Raw genomic sequence first — 27,145 nt, forward strand, 5'->3', positions numbered from 1 at the left:
TTTAAACGAAGATTAAAGACCGAAAGAACAGTAAGTATACAGTAAAAACGGATGAATTAGACAAAAATTAAAAAATTGAAAAATATTAACATATTGCCTTACAAACACTACAATAATATTCAAACAATTCTACTGCGTGTTTAAAGCAGAGCAAGCAATTTCTTAAGTTTGATTGGTCACTAAGCGTGCACTGCGGTCACTGATCATTGAATTTCCACATGTTTTAGGAGAAAGCGATAATGGCTAACGTCAGATTATTGAATGTTGCCTTTTTTGACTGATAACCTTTTAAAGAAAATTTTCTATTAAAAAGTGATCTATCAAAATTGCTTGAAGGTTACTCTATATAATCTAAAAGTTTTCATTGCTAAGTTCATGTTCTAAAATTACTGCCTTCCTACCTGATACATAAATCTTATGTCACTTTCCTTCGCTGACATTTTCATGCTCACTTGACGACCACTCCCTTTCTGCATTTATTTGTAGAAGGCATATTGCTTTGCCAGTAATACGAGTACTTGTACAATGTGTCTCACAATCACATGATTATGCCAACTTGGTTCATATTTTTGTTGTCAAGCTGTGGTCGTATTTTATAATTAAAGATAGGAATTCACTCGGGCCTTTCCGTTAATGATCGGAAAAGCAGAAGAAGAAAAATGATGCATTCCGATTGACCTAGTCTACTTTCGCTTTGATACAACGAGGGCGGATTTTTAAAGAGGTAAGATAAAATAAATTTCATAGGTGCAAATGGTCCTTTCCAACAAGACTCGATTAATATTAAATTCGTAGTAAATACACGTATTCAGATTGTGGTTGGTCAAAGTGAAAAACTGTTGGTTAAGAAAAAATTTCAAGACATTGTCGGTAGGATAACTTACGTCTCGAAGGGGCACAAATCATACTAACAAATGTGGTTGAAGCAGAACAAGTACGATAAATAAATCACTTCTGGTATATATCTAAACCGGCATTCAGATGCTTATTCACCGAGTTAAGAAAGAGGGGTGAGGTGCATGTTGTGGTGGTGGGGCTATACTGTATACATTCGAATCATATTAACCTTTTGAGAATATGCGAACAGATAATTGATATCGGAATATTTGTTTGCTTGCCACATGTGTTTGTCAGTATTTGATTAAAGATACAAAACAATGCAAAATATAATCTATGCCATGCTGAATTAATTTACTGGACAACAAATTCAAAAAATCTTTGGATATTTGGGGTAAACTTATGACTTCTAGCGGGAATCGCGCCAAGGTTTGACAACCGCTTGGTCAAATAAAGACCCCTGGCTTATAACAGTATGTTTATTCATAAAGCAACATAACTAGGTCTATGTGACATTAAGGCTATCTTCTCTATATCCTTCCTGCAAGATATCAAGTTGGACCTAATTAATCTTCAGTATCTTCTTAAGACCATGACTTTCATAAATTTCATAGAATTGAATCAAAAACAGTGCATTTATTTTTCTGAGCACTATTATACACAACTGAGTTAACCCTGTTAGGAATCAAGGTCAAACGTCAATTTCTAAACTGTTGTCTTTTTGAGATAATTAACACAGTGACTTGTACTGCACAAATGTATTTAGGCCACACTTTGTATTTAGTTGTATTCCAACTTGTAACTTAAAATAGTGCAAATAATTATTGAATTTGATCAACTGTGACACATGGTATAGCTTGGCAGTATAAGGGACGAGCTAGGCTAAATGGACCCTTTCTAATATTTTTTCATCGATACTAATGCCCAATTCAAGACGAGGCTAACTAAACATAGCTGCCTTAGTTGTTATAGGTTTCATAGTGATATAATAGCCACTTCCTTGTGTCACAACGATTTAGATTTAGTGCCACCGCTTATGTTTGTTTTTGAAGATTATATCAAGGTAAAAAAGAACTCATCTGGTGATAAATCCATAAATAAGAGATTCGGGTATTTCAGTGAAGAATTCGTCCATGATCTAAGAGGTAAGTGGTGTTTTCCTTATCACAAACACTCTGAATGAAACAATTACGCTATTGATATATATATATATATATATATATATATATATATATATATATATATATATATATATATATATACTTAGCATTTATTTCCGCTCATTTTGTTAAAATTTATTACCCACCCAACTCCACCCCAGGGTGTTACACAGAAATAAAAAATGTGATGTTATGAGCGATTTTTTTTATACATCTAATTAGATATATTCCTTACTGATTGATCTGTTCAAGATTAAATCCATCCCGAGGGTATCGTTTGCCACAACGATAAATGCCGATATAATAGAAGTTCGTAAACCCAAGTTAGTTGATCAAATTTCAGTTTCACCAAACGATACCAAGGTTAGAATATTTATGGCATCGATGACTGCCACGTGTTGAATAGCATTTTCAGTTTTGTGATACCAAATGATAAATTATTAAATAAGTTATATAATCAAAATAAGGGTGGAGTAGTTATTATTATTATTATTATTATTATTACAGTGAAAAATGTTGTTAACAGGTCAGAGGCAACGAGTAAATGCTATAGATCTCAGAACAAAAATGAAACATCACGTTAGATTAAAATAATTTGTTTTAATTTTTAGCATGAATCATGTCTATTTATGTATACAATTTATAAACTCCTTATAAACTTGAATAGTTTATATGTATTCAGTTTAATCTTTGCCGCTTGCATTTAAAGAAATAGATGAGGCTACATCAACTGCTGCAATCTGCACTTGCTCTATAAGTCTAACATAATATTGTGGAAATATCATTGGTCTACTCTATCAGCTAGCCAAATGCAAAATGCTGAGACAAAGGGCTCTTCTGGAAGATATAGCAAAACATCAAAAACTCAAACCGTGCATAATGCGGTGGAGGGGAGACTTCAAGAAAATCAGAGCTGGATATTCTAATGAAAAGATATGTCAGTACGAAGATCGGAATGTATGAAATCGGAGTTTATGAAAATGTGAATAGATTAAACAGAGAAGTCTAATTAGCAAACAAGACTTCGAAATCAGAGTGCATTATGGCACAGTATCAAATCAAATACAATTACGGCATCAAACGTGGAACGTTAAAATCAGCAAGTATTACATATTTAGCTATGTGCCACAAGTTGGCAACCGACCCGGAAGTACAAAGGCCTATGCAACACACTAAGGAAACAATACTAACCTCTATTCTTGTGGGGTGATTGTAAATTGATGTTGTTGTTTTTCTGCAAGTCCAGACAGAAGATTATACCATCAAGATAATATCCAGCGTTTAGGTTTTTTAGAGATTAAATTCACACAGGTTGAGAGTGTCATAGAGTTCTGAAACTGAATAAAAAGCACAAGTAATATTGACAACTAGTGATTTCAGTGATGTGATGTTTTGATATGGTGTCAAAATGACCAGCATTTAGAAACAATGTTTTAACCAAGCTGCCTGGCAACACGTAACAGGCAAGGTAGATGATTTTTTATTTCACCTACTATCTGTAGGGAGGATATTTAAGATCAGCATTTGACCATACTGGAACAATATGACCTCTAAAATTGTCAAGCAAACGGGCGATGGACCAAAGTTGATTTGTTAAGCCAATTAGTGAAAGAGGAATAGTGGAACGTATGATTACACGTTCATTCCTTATTTTTCTGATGTGTTCTGTTGATCATTTTCATTGATAATTAACTGGCTTATACTGCTCTGAAAAATAAGTTATATTTAGTGTAATACCCCTTTAAGCCAAAACTTTATGAAGAATAAAACGTTTGCCTGTCATTACACCATCCTCTGGTTCAAAAAGATCAAAATTAACCAAATACAACCTGTATAGAGTGAAGATATGAAAGTTCTTGCACAAAGAAGTGCTCTACCGAAAAGACATTTTAATATGTTTGCATTTGTGGACTTCCAAAATGACTGCGAGTTCAGTACAAAGACGATGTTTGTTGAACTCTAATATCCGTTTAATAAGTTACGATCCAGGTGCATGGATACAAAGCTCTGAAACGATACATTCATTATTTATAACTATGTGAAATCATATTAATTCTTATTAATTTTCCCTCTCATTATATAAAAGAGTTCTTAACTGCCTTTTAGAAACTGGAAGTGGAACTTCAGATGCAATCAATTTTCTCTTTGAGGGCAATGACAATGAAAAAAGGCATATTTTTTTCTAACTGGTTCCCATGTCATGTAATCACATTTTCTAAAATGTGTTGGCACGCAACTGTCGACTTCGTCAACTAATCATGGAGAATTTTTAAAAAGTTGAATTAAAGACAAGAACACAATTTGTTCTGAAAACGTGTCTCAAGCAAGAAGATTATCTAAGGCTTTTACTAAATATTATTAGGATTTAGCATTATCTGAAAAGATGTTTTTTTTTCTTTCATGTTTCCCGTAAGTGTCTTTGCTTCCTGTCACCTAAAATAATACAGTAAAGAAATATCACTTATCAAAATATTTTATTAAAAACATCGTAATGATGACTAAGTCCAAGTTATGACAATATGATTGAAATAAGACAATCGTGGCATACTATTTAAATATAAATGGTAAGTGTAATGACACTTCGATGTCTTCATTAAGCACGAATAATCGTTCCAGCTCTACAAATAATGTACATACACCAATAGAAACGAGTAATATATGCTTCGTCATGGAACATCATCAGGAGACAGGACACAGGCGTCTGGAAGATTCTCTGACAATATTGGGTAAGCTATGGTTTCTTCTGATTGGTGATTTTGCTGAGCAAAATACATAATTCACATTCAGTCAACAACAAAAAATAAATAATTATTGGCCTAGCTTAGCACTTGTGAGCTATGAGCTTCTAGAATGAATTTCAAAGTCTCCAATTTAATGTCAACTATCTCCTGCCCCATCTATCCAGACATCTGCCAATCTTGAATGCTTGCGTAAAGGTCGAAGCCAACAACATACTTAATGCCACAGAAGATATCGGTCTACTCTTCTTAATAGGAACAAATCAGAGGAGCAGTCAAAATATATCCTGAGTATGATGCGACGGCAGATCAGGGTCTTATTGTTTATAATTAGACCCGGCTTATACGCTAGTTAATATGGTACGTTTTACGTTAAACTCACATTGGTGGGGCATTTGTGCCCCAAGAATACATTTTCCTTCCATATTTTGTTTCTTCATAGTCAAAACATGTAAATTAGGCATTCAGTTGATGCATGATATTAGAAACAAGTGAACTGAACCCGGCTCCCAATACCTCAACCCTTACCATATTCCCCATTACTTTGCCTCCATCAGGAGTTTTGGCACATTTGCGTATCCGCGATTATAACTCCTTTTCGTCACCAAACGAAGTTTCCATAGGATGCTCTAGTATCATGTTACCGCAGACCAATACACTTCTGAACACTCCCAGGCAGGTCGATATTTGCTGACAAATTTTAACTCAGTTTTTACAAAATGTAAATCAGCTACCCGTGTGGTGGTCGCTAGCGCCCTTGTTCAGTTTGGTGGTTTTCTATTTCAATCAGAACCTATTCCATCTTAACCATGCTAATCGTTCTATCGTATATAACCACAGAGTACAGCTTGGCAATTGTGCTGAGACCAGATTCTGCTGCCTCAAATTTTACCGAACAGACAAGTGTTGAGTTATGTAAACCTAGCGAAATTATTTTCACAGTGCCGCCCGCGACAGTAGTTACTATCGATACAGCTCCAACAACAAATCTGACTGGTTACCCGTAATGATTGGTGTTGTCACAATTACAGCAACACCAATGTCCATCAATAGCATCTACCATCTCACACTCACGTTTCTATTTGATTTGTGTCAGCAACGATGGTTCTCGTTTTCGCCCAAGAACTGTTACACAAACAAGTGCGTAAATCTTGAATAGCAGTCAATATTTTTTCTCTTCATTCAATGTTGGTTCAACATAATCGCCGGAGAATATAATCGGCGTGAATATGTCGATGGATTTTTCTACACAGTTTCATAAATAATACTTGGGTGTTTCTTCACGCATGTTTATTTAGTCCTGGACTGGGTTTCTACGCGTGCACGCGCGTGATTCCAAGCTGGTCTGGATTTGGCATTTGTATATCATGGTTTCAACAGTCAATTTTCATTTGACCCTTGGCAATATACTATTTCATTGTATACAAAGGTTTGTTAATGCTCCTCTCATGCAAATATTCGTCAACAATGAGCACAAAACATCATCGATGTTGGCACCCTTTCACCGTATCCACCACCCCATCAGTGATTTCCACAACATCGGCATGATTATATAATGACCAATCTAAAACAGACACCCCAAAGATGTTTCAGCACCGATCTGGATGTATGTTGAATACTTAAAACTGTATTGCTTTCTCCTGATAATAGTGACGTTGATATTTTACAAGTGACAAATTATGTAATTGTACCGGTTTTATCGATGAGTTGCATCGGTAACAAAAATCAAAGATGCATCTGCTCATTTATCTACACTGATATTCTGCCAAATCCATCTTTACGTTCGGTTGTGAAAAACAAGAATGATCCAGATTCGTACACTTTTAAGAAGTGATGTTTAGGTCTATCAAAGATATTTAAGAGGCTGGAAAACAAGTCAATCATTTAATAAGATTAAGCCATAAGTTTTTCCCCATGCTTCTGTGGTCAATACACATTGAATTTCGTTCCATGATGTTCCTATGTGCGATGGTGGAGGACTTGGCCGATTTTTTTTATCCGCATACAACTTGCAATTTTGGTCAATGTCCAGTTTGATCATAAAAATCACAAGTTTGCCAGTGTAGTTGGCTGGTAAACAAGGTAAAATCCGCTTTGGTGGCAAAACTAGTCATTTACACCTCAGCGTCGCATCTGTTCGTTTCGCTCCCTCTTCTTTAAATGTCAACCGGCATTTCGTATAATATCAAACGCAGTTTTTAAGTGACATTACAAACTCAGTAAGCACTATTGGGGTTGGGCTTCTACGAGTGCAGGTAATGTATCGCAACGGCAATGTTGAATTACACAACGGTAGTCAACTTTGTCGTCCAAAAGATCTGCTTCAACTACCATGGAAATAATCGATGACCTCAAGTGGTGATGCAAACCTATAAGAGTGAAAATACAAAAGATATCGAAACATTGCCACCTACGTGGCCCAAGGAGCGCTAACCCAGCTGCTTTTGCAACCATGGGAGCCCCAGCGCATCAATCGATGCAAGGAAGAGAAATAATCCACCGTCGTGTTTCATCTGACGACCCTGAATGATGACAACTTAAAAATTATTCCTCAAGTTCTTTCGATGCTTCGAACTGTTGCACCTACGTCGGTGTCAATATCAGTCGGGCGTTTCAAGATAACTTGTCCTCATTTTTTCATTGCGGTTGAGAACTCTTCCTGTTGATCTCAACTTAATGTCACACGTTTACGCAGATGTAATATTTTATTTGAAACCCTTTAAATTATATTAGAAATACGAGGATCACAACAATGCATCTGTAATTATCATCAGGCGCATATACACGCACATGTCGATCACAGACTGCATGAGGAACTCAGGTGTTCAAATGAAAAGTATAAACCAGGTTAAATGTAGAGAAATATTTCTAGGAAATCTTCATACCATTGTCAATGATTTGTATGCATGACACTAGCTTGTGAGATGAACTTGCGATTCGCCTCTATTCGAAGTTATGAAAAACTTCTTCATAGGATTTCTGTTACCGTTGTACCGAGGGGAAACTGGATACACTCCTAACTGGTCAAATATCATCAAACTACTCTCTTTTCCAACAACGACTGGATTTTTAATTTCAAACACAGGAATACGTGTTTTGGTGCGATGAGACCATGATGGGTACTTAGTTTGTATGTAAACTCACTGAATACCGATGACGTATATGGCCAACATCCAGTAATTGTCCATGTAACTGGCGAATTATAAAATTTTCGTGGGAATGTCGACGTTGTCGAACATTGTTTCCTTTTCCTGTTTATCAATGCGATATCGTGCGCTTATGAACAACGATATGACGACGTTTGTGCGAAATCCCATATTGGTGTTGACATCCGTTAGTCTCGATAGACGATGGAATTGCGCCCATGAGAGATGTCCCGGTTGGTGGTTGTGCAGCGTCTGCTGTGGCTAAGTAGTCCAATGCGGGAGTGGCAGTCCCTGCTGCACTTGCTGAACTTGAAGGTTGTGTCAGGTGTTGGTTGGAGCTGCTTCTTCTTCCTCTGCGATCGTCTTTCATCAGCTAGCAAGCGTTGCTTGTCCTCTCCGGCTTTCAGACCAGTGATCAGAGCATGTCGCCAGCTTAATCAGTCTAGAGCGGGCTCTTCCCACGTGTTGACATTGATATCAAGGGCTTTCATGTCATGCTTACAGACATCCTTGAAGCGGAGATGTGGCCGTCCGATCGACCTTTTGACAGAGGCGAATTCCGAATAAAGAATGTCTTTGGGGATCCGTCCGTCACCCATCCGACGTACATGGCCCAGCCATCTGATGCGGCGTTGGCGGAGGAGTGTGATCATGCTGGGAATCTTGGCACGCTCAAGCACCTCGTTGTTTGTTACTCGATCGCTCCAGGTGATCCCGAGTATGCGTCGGAGGCATCGCATGTGAAAGGCGGTCAGTATTTTCTCTTGTCAGGCGTACAGAGTCCAGGTTTCACTGGCGTACATGAGAGTGTTTAGCACGCATGCACGGTACACGGTGATCTTAGTGTTCATGGTCAGCATGCTGTGGTTCCACACTCTCTGCAACAACCTGGAGAGAGTTGTTGATGCCTTTCCGATCCGCTTGTTGAGCTCAGCATCGAGCGAGAAGTTGTTGGTGATGGTACAGCCGAGGTACATGAACTGACTCACCACCTCAAGTTCGTAGTTGTTGATGATGATGCTTGGGGGGTCCGCGTCCTGAACCATCACGTTTGTTTTCTTTAGGCTTATGGTTAACCCAAACTCATCGCATGCTTTAGCAAAGCGGGCCACCAGGCGCTGAAGCTCAGCTTCCGTGTGGGTGGCTAGAGCAGCATCGTCTGCGAAGAGCATGTCCCTGATGGTTACTTCACGCACTTTTCTCTTTGCCTTCAGTCGTGCCAGGTTGAACAGTCTGCCGTCTGATCGTGTGTGCAGGTAAATCCCTTCTGTGGACGTCCCAAAGGCGTGCTTTAGCAGGAATGCGAAGAAGATGCCGAAGAGCGTGGGGCAAGGACACAGCCCTGTTTAACTCCACTGCGGATGTCAAAGGGGTCAGATGTTGAGCCATCGTACTGCACTGTGCCTTTCATGTCATCGTTGAAGGACTGGATCATGCTTAGCAGCTTTGGAGGGCAACCAATTTTTGCCAGGATTGTGACGAGTCCATCTCTGCTGACCAGATCGAATGCCTTGGTGAGGTCTATAAAGGCCAGAAAGAGGGGTCTGTGTTGTTCTCTGCATTTTTCCTGCAGTTGCGTGACAGAGAAGATCACGTCGATTGTGGACCTCTCTGCAAGGAACCCGCACTGTGACTCTGGGTAAACAGGCCCGTTTGAGGTGTGGAGGCGGAGGGATAGCAGTCTTCCATTTCCTTGTTGGCAGGGTTCTATTATCCCCAGCAGAGTCTTCATGACAGCGAATCCAACACCAAACTCTCTGGCTTCATCTGCACTCTTTCCTTGCCAGAAGAATGTGTAGTTCTTTTCTCTGAGGGACCCAGAATCTGGTAGTCGTGTCTCCTGTAGTGAGGCGATGTCGACCTGGAGTCTTGCAGGTTCGTCGTTGATGACTGAAGTCTTACAAACATCACTGATTGTCTGGAGATCATCTAAAAGGCCATTCAGCATGGTCCGGATATTCCAGGTACCTAGCTTGAGGATTGAAGTCTTCTTTTTATGTTTTATTTTGTTTTTTCTTGGTGCAGTAGTTGCAGTCCGCTTGTCAGGTACTCGCGTACCTTAAGCCTTACGCACCCAGCAAAGCAGGCGAACTGTGGCGGGACGGCACCTTATTGGCTGGTGGCTGCCCAGTTTGAGGTGGGCGGTAGCTGTCCAGTGAAACATGTTGGTCTCTCCCACCGTCAGGAGCAACCCCTGGCGTCTGGCAATACGTCAATCGAGCGGTGACTTATAACCAGGAAACTGCTGCTTCCCGTGTTGTGTCGACGCTATGGAGCGAAGCTGGAGTGTTCTCTCCAGGGCGCAAGCCTGGGCAGGGTGATTTGGAGAATCAACTGTTGCCCATGCAGATGATCCCCCCTCTCCATGCAGCTGATGGATCCAAGGGAAAGGACAAGCCGATACGTCATGGCACCAGCTGCGTCGCAGGAGTTGCTGAGATGACACTGAAATCAATGCCAAGTCGCCTTAGGGACTCCGTCTCCGTATTTTCTGTTAGGGTGTACTCCCTTAGCCTTTCCCACAAAAGGATATAGTGGCAAGACAGCGAAGGTTTGAAATCGGAATTTACCTTCTCCTAGATGGGCAACCACCCAAGGTTAACGAGCCCCATCTGCCCAAAGCATCTGGTTTTAAGGCACCAGCAGCACGCCTGTCTTCCCTTCTCCAGTCAGTTTAAACAGGTTCCGCCACTCGTGAAGGCCTGGAGCTGGATTTGGTTGTGAAAGGCTCTATCAGACGCAAGCCATTGGGAGATTTCCAAGGGAAGTGGGTGCTTATCTTCTACAACCCTTGAAACCCTCACATATTGGTACAGAGGGTGTAATCATTACCGTTATAGTCATGTGTAACGTTTCCGTCAATTTCCAATTTCCATTAGACGATAGAAAACATCAAGATTTTGTGTACGAGAAGCACCTTACTGGCCCAAATTGCATTCATGTATTATTATTATTAATTCAAAGGTTTCAAGCCATAGTGCTGTGTATGATACATCAGCCAGTCTTTATGTAATGTTATGGATACTATAAGAAAGTTCTGATTAATGTTCATTTGTGAATCTAAATCAAGATTCTTTTCTTTTTATTTTCAGATCTTAAAAGGTTATCCAGTTTAAGACCTCCACAGCCACAGGTACAAGTCCACGTATCAAAAGTTGTATTATATAATGTTACAATTTTTGTTTTCTGTGCCCATTGATGTAAGATCGGTATTGTTTTGATTGATCCAGTTTAATTTATACACATCTCACTAATTTGTCGGTTCTAATTATTCCCGACCTTTTCATCCATCCACACCAAAGGCATAAAGGGAACGGAATCTGTCCCACTCTCCAGCCATCTGCAGACAAATGTGTTTCCACAGCATGACTTTAATTAGTAGTGTTTCTTATTTCAATACTTATATATGGCTTCCCTATTGATAGCGACAGAAGTCTGTTGATTTTGACACTGATACCATAAGACCAATACCAAGGTGACTAGAAAAGAAAATGTCATTTTGCTATCTCTGGAATAAATCAAGTTTTCTTGAAATATACATTCATCAAAATCACTCATATACAAGTTTGTGCTATAAAATGTTTTAATGCATGATATCAGATCCCCAAATTCAAGAGTTTATAGTATTTGACATTGCTTAATCTCGTCGCTAAAAGTCACTTGAATTTCACATGCATTACCTCACCATGAGCATTTGCCTTATTCAACAATGCGGAAATAGCGTCTCATTTACTACAGCTATTAAAATGTGTTTTCTTTTGTTGTTATTTTGTTCTGTTTTGGTAGGGATAAAGCAAAATTGAATTATGCAAAACGTACCTGATACTATTTCAAAGGGAATCCACGTGTTGGTTACGATGTTGATCTCAGCTGCTAAAGTGTTCCATTAAGCATAAATAAATCATAAACATGAAATTGAGCAGCTACGAGTAAACATTTATATGCAGGATCTGTCTCGTGAAAATCAATTCTTTTCATATAATGTAAATCATTTTAGTTCCATAATGTTTTTAATTGAAAATCAATACATGCATCTAAACTAATTCGTGAAGCCTTTTTCTAACATTCATAGATCTTATCGAGCTAAGATTTGGCACAGTTAAATAATATTCCATCGTGGAAGCAATATATGCAGTGTAGTATAGAATTCGGACTTATTTAAGTAAATTTTTCTTGATTCAACTGAGTAGGGCAGATTTGAATTAAAGCCCGTTAAAAGGTTGTTAATATGGTCATCTCTTTCTAATTATTATTTATTGACCTAAAAGATTTTCGTCTTAGATGTTTTCTAACAGACAATTATTAATTGATAGAGATAATTTGAGGTTTCTTAACTTTTGATGTTTTGTGATGTCTCCAAAATCAAACATTTTGTTTTGCCTTCATTAGTTACATAATTTCTTTGTTGTGCAGAACTTAAAACTTTAACTAGGTATGAGTCTAAACTTATTAGGGTAACTTTATTATTAGAACTTTATGTATACAGGGTTGAATCATCTGCAAGTACACTTGTAACTGTGGTTCTTTCATATATAGTTGTCGTTAGTGAGGCCTTTCTCTTGTGCAGGAGGCTGAGACTGGATTCATTTGACAGGGATAGGACACATATGTCCAGTTCTCGATAGAAAGTCAGGTGAGTCAGTATTAAATTACCTAATCTCAAAACCTCTCTTGTACTAGAATATATAAAAGAAAGCCAGGTATCTCCATGAGTCTATGTATTATTGAAGAATTGATTATTCGTATTCCACTAATAATTCATCTGTATGTTTTTGTTATGATTATCTATATATTTTGTAATTCCTGGTACATGATTCTATTTAATTTTCTTAATTTTTATTCATGGTTGTAAACTGCATAGAATTTATTTTGTTATAAATAGTGTACATGACATGGCTGTATTAAGAACGAAAATTACATAGGATCTATAAATAGATGTTTACGTACGTGTTGACAATTACTAACAATAACCTTAATAATAAGACTTAAAGTGGCGCCTATGGCGTAGTTTCTCAGTGCCTCTTGAAATATCGTTGTTTCCAGAATAATTATTTGGCTACCCATTGACTGTGCTAGGAAATTTGAATATGATTAATTCGACGGAAAATCAATAGTGTATGCTGTCACGTGGGGTCTATTGCAAAGTACTGTCGCGATATACGGTGTATATAAGGAGAAAATAAAGTACTCAGAGTCAGTCCGATATTTGGAGTCATTCACACTAATGTGTTTCTGTTATAAGTCTGCAGAAGTATTTTATGTTGTGCTTAGACATTTTTCGAGTGGAAAAATGTGTGTTTGGACTGTTTAATGGGCATAAAATGTGCTCTTTTATTGGACTGTAATATTATTTTTGAACTCTTACACATTATTCGAAGGAATTTTTGATAACGCCATCTTGACAACTTCGCGGTTCTTGGAGGACCCGTTCATTTCCGGTATTGAAATGTATAAGGGACTTTTCATTCATTTGAGACTTTCATAGATCGTTATAAGGACTAGTTTGGATTAACTTCATAATATTCCACGTTCCTCGCACATTTTTTGTTCATAACTTTGATATTTAACTTTTTTATTAAGTTTTATAAAACATGTTGGTGTTGCTTTTTTTTCTGTTGCTTATGTTTGTGACCATAGAGTCGTAACAGTATTTCCCAGTATTTGTTCCGATTCGTGAGCGTCACAATGGACTACACCCTCAGGGCAGCATTATATTCAGTTGGTGACGGGATTATGTCTACTTCTGCTGACTAGTATTTTGTTTATAGGTGTTTATATCTCATAAGTTTCATAGGTTGTGAAGTCTAAATAGGTTTAGAAAATCTGACGAAAGCCAGAATCTGGAAAATTTAAGATATATCGTTATTGGGAACATGTTGCTTTAGTGTGTTGTGTATTGCCTGGATACTTGCTTCTCTCTTGTTCATGAATGTTTCGACAAGTACTAAATGAATGTATTTCATACGTTTGAACTCGTTCCCGTCATTTATCACCTGAAACAAAAGCATTTACGTGACGGCCTAGAGCAGGTGTTCTCCAGGATAGTTGACTTCCTTTGAATCCCTCAATATTAAATTGCCTTTACCATAGCCTTTTAGAGGGTCTTTACTACGCAACCCAATCTCTCTTAAAATGTTTCTGAGAAAATATATGTATCCATGCTAATTTTGTGTTGGAAACTTCATCTTAAATCAGATTAAAAAAAGTAAACTTAATTCTAGTTGATTCTTTCTATGTGGATGTCTTTAGCAATCGCTCCCTGGCTCATATTGTTGATATTTACATCATTTAGCAAATATTGGTTTCATACTAATCCGGGTGTCTACCGTTTTTTAATTTTAAGCTTTCTTTCTCAAATTGACACTTTAAAACATAATATTTTGTTGCACGCTTTGCAAAATAGACTTCTTCAACTCATTTGGATCATATATTAAGGATTAAAATTCAGTAATACTATTTTAAACACTCTTGGAAGGAAGTGTTTTATTCTTTATTAAAATATTAAAAGTGAACAATTTTTAAACTAAAAACTTATCTTCTGCTTCCTCCTCCTCAAAGATAAATCAGCAAGTTTAATATACATTTAAAAGAACGGTGGAATTGAAGAAATGTTTTAATAATGGAGTTTGGTTTGTAGACTGTTATTTTGATGTTATTTCCAACACATTTTTTTGTTCTATCCTGTTAAGAAAAGTGGAATTGATTTTGAGTATCTTTCTTAAGAGGACATTGAGAAAATCAGTTCAGGCTACACATTGTTGGTATCAAATCAAGACCCATTCATTAAAACTCCGACACACCGACAGTTGAGTTCCTTCGGTACTTTGATGAGTCAGTTTGCTCAAAGTAAATTGTACATTTTTTTTATTTGACTCATATTTTTCTGATTTCTTTTCTCCAAAAGGTTTGCATGTGATGGGGTTAAAGAAAAGGCTTCTGCACCAAAACAATGATCATTCTGCCGGAATTCATTTTATCTACTGCACAGGACTGAACAATGTATAAATTGTTATTAGGCAACAGGTGTGATTTACTGTTTGGTAATGGGATGATGTATTAAGCTATCGACGTTTCCCTGAAAATCAGGCTGCACATTGATAGTCTGTTTCTGTAGAGCCATATATTTAATAGATCCTTTTGATCGATTATCATCCTACTTGACTTAAATTTATATGCGGGTAAGACAGTTCATACTGTAACATGCAAATATCGCCCTTTTGACCTTCTGGGTCAAGATCACATTCACAACATTTGCTTGAAAGGTTTGGTTAAAGTTTTTAATAAGTTTTCTTACATTTGTTGTCCACCCCTACCCCAATTGTGTGATTGTCATATATGCCTTGACTTCGTGTTCTACAGCAATCGTTTTCATATAAGCTGTTCTGATTAAAAACGGTACACAAAGTTATTATCACCTTGATTTTAATTTACTATCTACAGACTAAAACGTATATTCTTACATTTATATTAGGAATTGGACTTCTTTGTTCCCGATACTTTAGCATCGAGAGCATACACTACAGACCAAATACAATAACTGCGTAACAGTTGTATAGAAATATACGGAGTTGTGTAACTTCTTACCAGATGTATAGTGCAAGGAACTATGAAGAATCCCTTGAAAATAGACCCAATATTGAACTAAACAAACAAAGCAAAAGCATGTCTTCAATCACTTCAGACGAGGCGTCACTTAGATCTCTGGGTAGATTAGACAATATGACTGAAGTAGAATTCAAGGCATTGGAGATTTTAGAAAATGGCTTTGAAAAGATGAAATATTTAAATATTTCATGGAATGGTGATTCTTTTACAATATTTGCACCAACATCATTAGTAAATTTTGCAAAACAAAACCTATACAGTCGGTTGAAGGTTCTTAGAAACAAACAGTCCGACGAGATATCTGTGGATGAAAAGGAAAAGAGCTATATTAAAGATGTCATAGGAGAAGTGCAGTCGAAAGACATAATATTTGTCCATGATGAGAAGAACAGTCGAATAGTTGTTTACAGTGACAAGCAGGAAGACATCACAAAATTTAAACACCAGCTCAAATTCAGAACTGGAAAGTTGAAGAAAAATGGAAGGAATATTGAACGATTTGCAGAAGAGACCCAATCATTGACAACATCACAGGAATATCTCAGCCCACTTATGAGATCCTCAGAGGTTGAACGGGAAATTTCTAGGTTCAAGGATGCATCTAATGTTGAAATATTCAACACCAGTGAAAATATTAAAGTAGCTGTATATAATGCAAACATTCTCCGTCTTCCAGTTGAATGCATTGTAAATGCTGCTAATGAGAACCTGACACATAGCGGCGGGCTTGCCAAGGTGATATCAGATGCTGCAGGTCCTGAACTAGTAAAGGAAGGGAATGCAATAATCGTGGAACAGAGAAAGGGAAAGATCCCAGTTGGCTCTCAGGTGACAACAACTGCAGGTAAACTTCCATACAAGTATGTGATCCACACAGTGGGACCATGCTGGGCAAATTATGAACCTCATAACCTTCAGAAGGTAAAGGAATGCGAAAAAGACTTGCATGCGGCTATATATGGATGTTTTCTTGAAGCTGAAAAGTATGGCCTTTCTACAATTGCACTGCCTCCGGTTAGTTCAGGTAATTTTTCATACGCTTTTTATTGTGCCTTATGATATAGTTCTGTATCCACCATTTATGTGTATATTGTAGTATATGGTAACATGTGCTATTTGCAACATTAAAAGCCTGAGACATATATTTACCCCTTTCTTCTCAGTCGTTTCTGTTATGGTATGCCTGCCTTCCTCTGGATGATTGGCAAATGCATTAAAATTGAAAGTCTAGTAGAGAGAATTCCTGTATGACGCCACAACAAGATATTGTGGAGCTCGGGTTGGCAGAGCAACCATGACAGTGAAGAAACAAGATAATTCTCATACTTCGAAAATGTTTTACAAATGAATCACATGCTCACTATATGCAAAAGTTCTATGGCATTACAGGTTAAAAGGTACTACCTGATCCATATACATTCAGATCAGAATGGATAAGATTTGTCTTGCTTGCTTGTGTTTGGCTGTTATTGTGCATATTTACAGCATTCTTATGTTTTCAACGATGGCCTTTTGACATAGTTCCAAACTATCTTTTGTTTTTCGTGTTACAAACTGGAATTTTATTATTTTTTACAAAACATTTTGAAGCAGTGTCATTAAATAATGACGAGATTGATGAATAGAGGCTATTTATACCATTATGACAGAAGGGTTATACACTGTTTCATACATCCAGACTTTTTTACCACCTCTTCGAGCTTACTGGTGTCCACATTTTTAATTAAAAGAGCCCTTAAATTTGATTGCCATCTTGGAGTTTGCATTACGGTATTATTGACAACAGAGAAATGTTTGCCTAATTTCGTAGTAAAAACACACACAAAAAAGTTTAAAACACAGTGACTAACTATAAAAAGGGGGTCAGGTTGATGCAGGCAGAATTCATTATCATATATGAAGCATTGTTAGAAACAACATAATATAGTCAATAACTGAATTATTTAGGTTAGGTATACAAACAATGTTCATATTGTCACCACATTTAATATGCCGATAATTTTTTTTTAACATACGTATGTAAGCATTTACCCTTATGTATATATTTCTTGATCTAGTGTTATTAGTTTATTAGGCAATTTATACTTAATTTGTGCGGTATTATTGAAAAACGTAAAGCAATCGGCACGATAGTCAAAATAATTTCCAAGAAACTCATCTATTTCCAAATAATTATTAATGTTATGGGCTCTGGAATTAAAACATCACATTAACACCCTTATTTATTCGAATTTCATGATCGAAATGTATGAATTTCATCATAGGTATAAAACTTAGAATTTTGGGGGCGAACATTGATGACTCCATAATAAACAGCATCGTCAGGTTTAAAACCAATTTTAACGAATTTAAATCAAAATATGTAATCTGAGTCAAAATGAATGATAGTTGCATAAGCAGATTTTTATTAATTTTGTTAACGAAGCAATTAGTTGACAAACATGGAATAAACTTTTTTTTCTTTCTGCCAACCTGACTAGGGCACACATATACACACACACACACACACGTAACAATGTCTGATGAAGTCATGCGATGATCTCTATTTTTATGTTGTATCTAGGAAAGGGCATTTCACATATTTTTGTCCTAACTCGATAAAAGTTACAGATATGACTTATGATGTAACACATTTTATATATTTGGCAAGAATATGTATGCACTGTAAGATTTCTATTTTCGTTTATAATAATATAACTCAAAATGGCTTTGATTTTTACCCTTCTTACGGTTACCATATGTTCGTATAATATTCATACAAATTTATAAGTATTAAAGGAAAACAATGCGATTTTAAATATGAAGAATTTAAAAATAGTAAATGTAAGCTTGTCACGAAAGTAAAACTAAAACTTTAAAGTTCACTAATCATGAGTTAGCACAAAAAGTGTGAATAATATGATTAAATAAAACCCTGGCCTAGACTGTATACCATGCTAAACTCCCCGATGTCAAGAGAAAAGGCATGTGATGACCAAACGTCATAATTGGCTCAAAGCTTGTCTGACTGTATATGTTACTGATTTCAGCACCTTTCTCAAACTCTGCTTCGCTTCGTCTAATGATAGCTCCACATCACTACGATTATGAAACTCTATATCACTCCCGTCTTCCGCCTTTTCTAAGTCCGAATCTGATATCCAAACAGGCAAACCTGGCAATGGAGTAATACTGTTAGTATCTTCACTATCCAACTCTGAAAAGATCGGCTCGCTATCTGAGAGTGTTCCAGAAATATAATGTCTGATTAAACCTCAGCTAAGTATCATAACTTAATCCACACGCCCTTTATGTGAATATTCTTTCTAGACAGTTTTTGTGGGGGTCATATTTATTTGTGCGGTTTGATGGTTTCAAGACCGGATATGAAGTGGGATAGTCGTGTTACTACATGTGGTCTAGAACGATGATTTGCAATAATAATAAAAATATAGAAGTTAGTTGGCTCTAATGGCCTCTTTAGTGTGCAATAAGTTTAATGTAAGGTAAAATATTAATAATTGATTCATGCTCGAATGAAACAGTTTGGGTCTTTGCATAATGACAAATGATGCCAGACTGTTCAATTGTATATTGTTCATTCTTATAAATATTAAGTTATTAATAAGAACAGTTAGCATGACTGCATGCTATATTTTTATCTTATTCATTTTAGTTTTATTTAATTTTGAAAGAACAATCCACTAATCAAACACCTTTATTCAATTCCAGATACTTTTATTTCTATTTTCTAGGACATGAACACACACACACACGCACACACACACACACACCACTTATATTAAAACATGGCTTTTACAGTGTTGGTATAAGGCAATAATACTGTTGGCATATAAAATTGTGATCCACCCATGGCAAAATAATACGTATTCATAAATATTGTTCAACATTAGGCTATATTTCAACAGTTGGCTATCGCTTCTATATTATCTAAATCTGTAATAACTTTCCGTTGATTAATCATTAACTTTGTAATAAAATAACGATACAATTAATGATCCCCATCTTCTGATTTAATTAACCATGGTGTAGAATTTCTTCGTGATCCACCTTTCATGCTTAAGAGAGATAATACGGGGATTGGAGTGAGAGAAAAAGAAATCTGAACCTGCTTCAAGTAACGTACAAGAACATGGGACATCGTAAAGGTTTGGTATAAACGTTCCATGAGATTTTAATACAGTGTTCACATTACCGATGATACAAATTGCAATAGCCAATCAAGATTTGTACGGTACATTTGTAGTAAGGTGGAATACACAGTGTAACCTATTTAATACTTTGTATATTTTTATTTCTTTCTTTATGTTTTATAAGACCTATTAACATGGGTCCAAAACTATATTTATTTAGTATTAAAATAGTCGAAGGCCGCTCTATCGTCCTTCAACCATTCTCTATCATTCTGTTGGTTGGTAAGGCAGCAGACTACTCGACCAGTAAAGAAATATAGGGATGGCAATTATTAAATCATAGAATGCATCCATGGTAAGTCTATCCAACTACACCACTACACACCCCCCTCCCATCTCTCTGTCTCATAACCCCCATCTCTCTCTCTCTCTCTCTCTCTCTCTCGTACCGTCTGTCATTATGTTTTAACACAGTGTGTGTGAGTGTACCTTCGTAGATAAATGCCAGCGAATATCAGGTGGATGTTCGCCTTTGTCATGCGACGATGTCGATCTCTGGACCTATGAATGATGGAAAAAAGTAGTTACTCAAAGCAACGGAAAGGGAAAAGTTAGATATGAACGATGGAAACAATTGTATGAATGGTAGTAATGTTAATTATGTATAGTAATGGCTTAGATGAAGTGTAAATACATTTAACTGTTTGAATTTCATCTTGCCGGTTCCTTATTTCCTTACTGTATATTTCCAACTCGTTTAAATATGCTAACCACTATGTGAAAGCCAGCGTCTTCAATGTTCAAGTAATTAACTTTACCGTGTTAGCAGTGCTCTACTCTCTTCATTTAAACTATCTTTCTTGTTTAAATTACGTCTGTCTCATATTTATTTAATCAATATGAATAAAAATAGAAGTTCAAAAACTAAAAGAAGCAACTTATAAATTTGCAAAGGAGATTGCGATTATTCTCAAAAAGTTTAGAACTACAATTTCTAACGGACACACTTGACAAGGCTGTGCATAGTTCATTTATTTTTTCAATACACATTTGCGTATTGTCAATCTTCCCTGCGTTCGAAATGCAAGCATGTGTAGTTGTATGTGACATGAATAAAATATATGCAAGCTGTATCTTTGATTTACCACTTGTTGTAATCATTTGTTTTCTTCTAGAAATAGAAAAAACAACAATGAACATCTGCATTTGTAGGAATGATACACTTATTATACGCATGATATATCTCATAACATGAGTGCTCCTGACTCTTTTTCAATATTACCACAGATTTTGAAAATATATCAAATAAAAAATAAAAAAATAAAAAAATAGTATAAGATACAATTTAGACAAATGGATTTTTAGTTTGACAAAGTTCTCATCGGTGTTATAAGCTTTCATATATTTGATGATAGGATTATACTGAAGAATGTCAAAAGCGTTGATTTATTAGGATTACGCTCGCTTTGTAGCCATTGTCTCGCGTGCCCTTTCAGTTCCTCCATCAGTCTCACTAATACGTTTTGACATCCATACTGTATTCGAAAAGTATATGCAATATTAAGAAACACGTTATCAAAGAGTAAATGGAGCCTGACTGCATAAAACTCTTCAAATGATTTTGAGTTGCATCGCAAATACTAACTGGTATGTGATTGCCCATTTCCATTCGATCAAATGGTTTTATACATTTGGATTAACCGTGCTTAGCTGAGGAGATTTGAAAATGTCCATGTTTAATACAAATATTAAAGAGTTTGCTAATTTTAATTTCTGAGCATATCATTGGTAAACGTCATATCAAACTTGTAGCTGTTATGTTTTCAACAGCTGTGGTTTTCTTAGCATTAATGCGTTTGATAGTGTTCTGAAAAATGCGTTCAAGTGCTACATATTTCAGTCGTTTGTTTGTTAAATAACTTGTTAGCTAGGGTAAATAGTAGCATTATCTGTGAATTCACTTAATCCAGTTTATTTTGAAATGATGATGTTGTAAATGTATTCATCAAAAGACTTTATTTTGGTCAGTAATCGGAAAATCATTGTTCCATCTGAGTAATGATGCAATATGAACATTAGCTTTTGGCATTGACCCTGGTTTATTGGTGAACCAATAGTCCTTTGAATTTGGATCACCACTACATCTTGTAAACGATATAAAATCTAGTAGATTTTCACGTAAGCTTGGTGACATTTTTATTTCTTTTATAAATTTTCGTACAATGGCTGGGTTTGTTCTTTATGTGTTTGCTATGAGCCATACGCTTTTAAGTATGGTCTTCCTTTCATATATCGAAGTAATTAATTTGGGGGGAAATTGTTGTTTTATTTGAGCATGATTATTAATGACATCTAATTGTAACTTTTCGTATACCCAGATATCTGTCGTCAGTATCATCAACTGTACCAGTGCCATAAATATGTATTTCATGTGTATCATTATGGAAGTATCTTTTCATTAAATGGTTTTTTTTTTGTAATTTCTTTGAGTGGTTTTCTCTTGTCTGTGTGGGACATAACATTCCGTATAATTGTGTTTGTCATGTACAGGCAGTCAATTACGATATATTCTGCCTTTATACTATGATCAAGGAAACGTAGATTGTAAGTAGCGATGATTATATAAGGTTATAGGGAATAGGGAGGGTGGGTGTGGGTGGAGAGCGAATGGGTCAGTCTATAACATTGTAAGTAGCATTCCTGTGATATCTGGTAAATTAAAAGTATGAAAGATTGTCCTAAGGGTTTCACTTTTCTGTGCTTAAATATGCTAGTTTGCCGTAAATTAAGGCAATGTATCTTCATACATTATATAGGTGTTATTGAACTTCTCATCTTGACCAGAATAAAATCAGCATTTACTATGCTCATATGAAGAAAATTCCAGACATGTTTTCAACATAATTTTATGAAGATTGATTCTGTTTGATTATATTCCAAACTCTGTGTTGAAATGAATCTTCACATATCAAAACAGGATCTTCAACTTTAAAACATTCCCAGAATGCAAGTTAGTGTTCTTTTCCAGAATGTCATACCAATTCTATTTGTTCTGCAGGAATATATGCTGTACCACAAGACATGTGTGCTGTCCAGTATGCCAAAGCTGTTCTAGACTACAGCAGACAATCTATACCTGGAAAATCCTTGAAAGAGATCCACTTCATTGACAAAGTCCCAGATATCGTTGAAATGATTCAGGATACATTCAGAACCATGATTGAAAATGGGAAGGTACCCAACTATAACATACAAAAATATGTTGCCTGTTCACCCAACTACCAGAGACAAGAAACAAAGGAGACTGGACGGAAAGGACGTAAAAAACAAGATATTACAGCAAACAACAGGCAATATGAAACTACTAAACTGAAAGAATTGTCTCCTTTTTACTATGAGCCAATAGTGCAGCACACAAAACAATTTGTATTCCAGGTTTCCTCAAAACCAGTTATTTGTATTTATGAAGGAGACATTCTTAAAGTCAAAAACATGGATGCAATAGTTTGCCCTGATGACACCAAAGGGACTGGGAAAGGCAGTATTGCTTTAGAACTTGCGAAAAAAGTAACTTATAAGAAACAGAAAGAAAAACGATTTGAGAGTGAGAAGCCAGATCTTGGAGATGTTGTTATAACCCGTAGAAAGAAAACTCCTTTTAATGTGGTTTTTCATGTTGTGATTGAAAATAACTCTCCCCAAAGGCCGGAAATCATTTCTACAATGAAAAAGTCCATTGACAATATTTTTAGGAAGACAAATGAATGTGTAAACGTGAAAACCATAGCTATGCCTTTGTTTGGTGTGGGTAAGTATGCATTAATTCTGAAGGTATTAGACCCGTATAAATATTTGTATGAAAATCTTTTCCATTAATCAAGAAGATTGTATTAAAGTAGTGAGTTTTCTCCAAACTTCATCTTTGAAGTAAGGTCCCAGATCACATGAACGTTAGGGGTATAAGCCTGATACCTCACGAAAACAGAACTTCTAAAAAGATGATATCTATCTTTTATGTTATGTCATACAGACAGTGTGCAATGACTCCTGTATATTGCTTCCCCTTGCCATCACCAGGTGTAGATAGATTTAAGATCCGTATATTTAATATCAACTTAGTACGTGACACCTTCCACAAATCCGCGTAAATATCTGTCTAGGAATTTTGGACTCATTTTGTGTAATAATCATTTCTCCATTGGTAATATGCATTATGTTTACATTTGTTTCTAAGTTTTAGGTGAATATGTCCTATTCTAATATTTCGACTATTTCGGCCATGTGCACAGTACGCTATTGTTGAATGCACGTTTTCATTTGCGGTGTACCGCGATGCTGAAGATTGTTTCGTACTCAGATAGTAGCGGTGTTGTTTTAGTTACTTCTTAACATGCTAAATTCTTAATTTATGCTTTCTGTTTTCTTGTGTCGTGACAGTAATGCATGTCTACCAAGCACATTAAGTGCAAGAAATTTAAGGCAAGGGAAGATACACAACGAGCCTTATTTAGTATGTACCCTATGTATTGTATCACTTACCTCCAGCGTGAGCGCTGTGTGTTCAGAGGAAGTCTTGACTGAAGTTTTACAGAAAGCATCGTATGGGAAAGACCAAGGAAATATATTTCTTAAAAATAACATCAATATCTTCGGCATGCACCCTCAGTTAGCATCTCTTGAGATATTTTGGGTGTGACATTTCTGGTTCTCTCACCACACCACACCCACACACACACACACACATAAACACGTACACACCCTGCAGTGCGATGTTTAGAACCGTCAGCTATAATTATTGCAGCGAAAGTTTCGTTCAGTGGTAAAACATCTACTCCGATACATTTCACGTAGACCCCCAGGCTCTGGATAAAATAAAAAAAAAACAAGCAGTGGTTCATGTTTTTCACATTGTTTTATATCGGGGACAAGAGTATATTCCTTAAATTTCAAAGCTAGTTCGAAGTGTTGTCGCCACGTCTTCGGTGCTATATTGGCTTCACATGCGAGTTTTCGCTGAATGGGGGAATGAAACATTGAGTTTTTGCAACCTACAACATTTGAACAGATCCGTTGTCTGGTTCTGGAAATGGCGACACTATTAAATTTAGGCCAAATTTCACCCTTGCTTACATTTCGTGCCTCTACGGTTTTTCAAGCTCATTTGGGGATGTACAGTGACAACGGCACTGCGTTATGTATACCAATGGATAAGCAAGTCTAACCAAAACAGGATGATACACGGAGAGAATGAACGATACTCTTAAAAGACAACCTTACCCAGATCCAACCATAGAGGGGATTGAGTTAAGTTTCAAGGCTTCAGTCGAAGAAATATATACTTGGTTGTAGGCTTCATAATGACCTCCACCCAATACAGTCACGCACGACTATAAAGTCAAAGCGTTGGTGGATCTCGATGAAGATGAAAGTACTCCAGCCTTTCGCCTGCTTCCCAAGAATCTGTGATCCGAGGAATGCAGAGGCTTTATATTTTGAAAGCTAAGTGTCAGCGACATTCGCATCTCGCAGGCACAAAATCCACTCCGACGCATTTCATGCTGATCTCCAGGCTCTTGATAAAAAACAAACAAGCAGTTGTTTATATTTCTTTCACATTGTTTTATATCGTGGACAGGAGTGTATTCCTTAAATTTCAAAGCTAGTTCGAAATGGTGTAGCCACGTCTTCTGTGCTATATTGGCTTCACTGGCGAAGCCAACTCGAGGAAAAATTGGGCAATCAACACGCCTGGGAGGTGACGTACCTAGTTTGTCGGGTTATTAATTGGGCAGCTCAACACCCATGGTCAATGCTCTGACCGCCTTTGCCAATCTCACCCTGATACAACGTGATGTATGTTCACTCTCCACGTCACTCAAATCATATCCTATCATAGCACTAAGGATAACCCTGTTTAGCTCGCCATTATTATCTAGGAGCAAAATAAAAGACATTAAGTTGCCCTTCCAATTTACCGCACAACCCACGTTGGCTTTTGGGACCAATCCGTCCTGTCTTTGCGAAGGAAAAATAGATGGGCTTGGGGAAAAGGATCTTTTAAGTCAAACATCTGGCTCAGATCCAAGCTTGATGTCAGGAGGCAACATCCTAACGTATTTAGGAGACAGGCTTACAGGGGAGGCAAGAAACCAAGTTAATCCGCCTTCAAGACTCAGACGGAATATTGATGCGTATACGGCTCCTGAAATTCTAGTCTTACTGAATCATGCTATTTGAGCAGAATGAATGGGTGTTCCAAGTCATTTCAGAGGGACTTCGGATGTCATTTATCAAATATCCTCCTGTTTCATCCTCTCTGTTTTCACACGCGTACCCACACATTGGGAAACGGACGCTTTACTGAAACAGGAGATACAGTCGCAATTCAACCAATGGGCAATGGACATTGTGGAGGAAAAAAAAAAACACCACGATTTTATTCCAGGATTTTTATAATCCAGAAGGCAAACAGCAGGTTGAGACCGATCATCGACCTGAATCACCTCTACCATAGTCTCTGCATCAGAAGGGACGAGTATGGCGTCAGTCTTGATCTAACTGACGCATATTTACACAGCCCTATATACCCCGTCTCAGAGATATTTCTCCGTTTTGCTTACAGCAACTCGTCTTATCAATTTCAAGTCCTCAACTTTGGACTAAACATCAGCACCTGAGCTATTACCAAAGTATTGAATTGTGTCGTCATCCTGTTCCAGCTCAATTCATCCACAGCGACAGCGGCATTTCTGGACGGTCTCCTAACACTTTTGATTCATTTACGTTTTCCAGTGAGTTACCGATTTTCATCCATACCAGCATCTTGTTCATTCGGGTAGGGAGTTCCTCACCAACCTAAATATAATACGGCTTCCTCACTTTTGCATAGTCCAGACTGTTTTACTCGTTGAGTCTGTTTCCAACAGGACTTAGATTTCATTGAGAAAGTTTCATCAGTCCTAATTATGTCAGACAACTTTTAAGTGCTGACCTACCTCCTCAAACAGGTTGTCAATAAATCACCCGATATGTGCATTCCGATTCAACAATTTTTTTTTGGTACCAACTCCATATCAATGTACAAGTCATGTACATTCCCGGCAGAGTCACTGTCCTAGCTGACACTCTATCCAGAAAGGGTCAAATATTTCATAAAGAATGTCTGTCCGTGAATCAGTCTTTTCTCGTATCTAGGTACATTTTTGCATCCTATGATAAATCATTTTTGTGACAATGTGGTCTCACAAGTATTCCACCTGTGGCTCTCCAGTTATGGACAGTCATTACGATGGGAGGGGTTGTGGACCTTCGCCTACCCTTGCGTCGTCCGGGTGCCGAAAATAATCCAGAAGTAGCGGGGTCAGAACTGCACGGTGCTTTGGATAGCCCTTCTAATAACGGCAAGTCCCGGGTCACCGATATACTCATTCTAGCGATAGATCTGCCCGGGATGATTCTAGACAGCCCAAAATGTTCTCAAAATGTATGTGTGTTCTACTCTTTCCCAGACCGTCTCTTTCTTCACT

General features: G+C 37.0%; 1 protein-coding gene across 2 annotated transcripts in view; it reads left to right on the forward strand.

The window, feature by feature from the left end:
• The first annotated feature begins 662 nt into the window (after positions 1-662).
• Positions 663-27,145, forward strand: part of LOC149795871 (uncharacterized) — a 43,907-nt gene continuing 17,424 nt past the window's right edge. Inside the window, exons 1-5 of one of the 2 annotated variants that reach the window (XM_089965790.1) lie at positions 663-724; positions 10,974-11,014; positions 12,449-12,514; positions 15,353-16,510; positions 22,678-23,427. In XM_089965790.1, the coding sequence (XP_089821916.1) occupies positions 15,469-16,510; positions 22,678-23,427 (1,792 nt within the window). In that variant the 5' untranslated portion in view covers positions 663-724; positions 10,974-11,014; positions 12,449-12,514; positions 15,353-15,468. Of the gene's footprint in view, positions 725-10,973; positions 11,015-12,417; positions 12,515-15,352; positions 16,511-22,677; positions 23,428-27,145 lie in introns of both variants that reach the window. The other variant, XM_089965791.1, reaches the window with a different exon arrangement.

This window comes from Sinohyriopsis cumingii, chromosome 7 (assembly GCF_028554795.1).
Source record: "Sinohyriopsis cumingii isolate HCF-2022 chromosome 7, ASM2855479v2, whole genome shotgun sequence".
NCBI classification, from domain to species: domain Eukaryota; kingdom Metazoa; phylum Mollusca; class Bivalvia; order Unionida; family Unionidae; genus Sinohyriopsis; species Sinohyriopsis cumingii.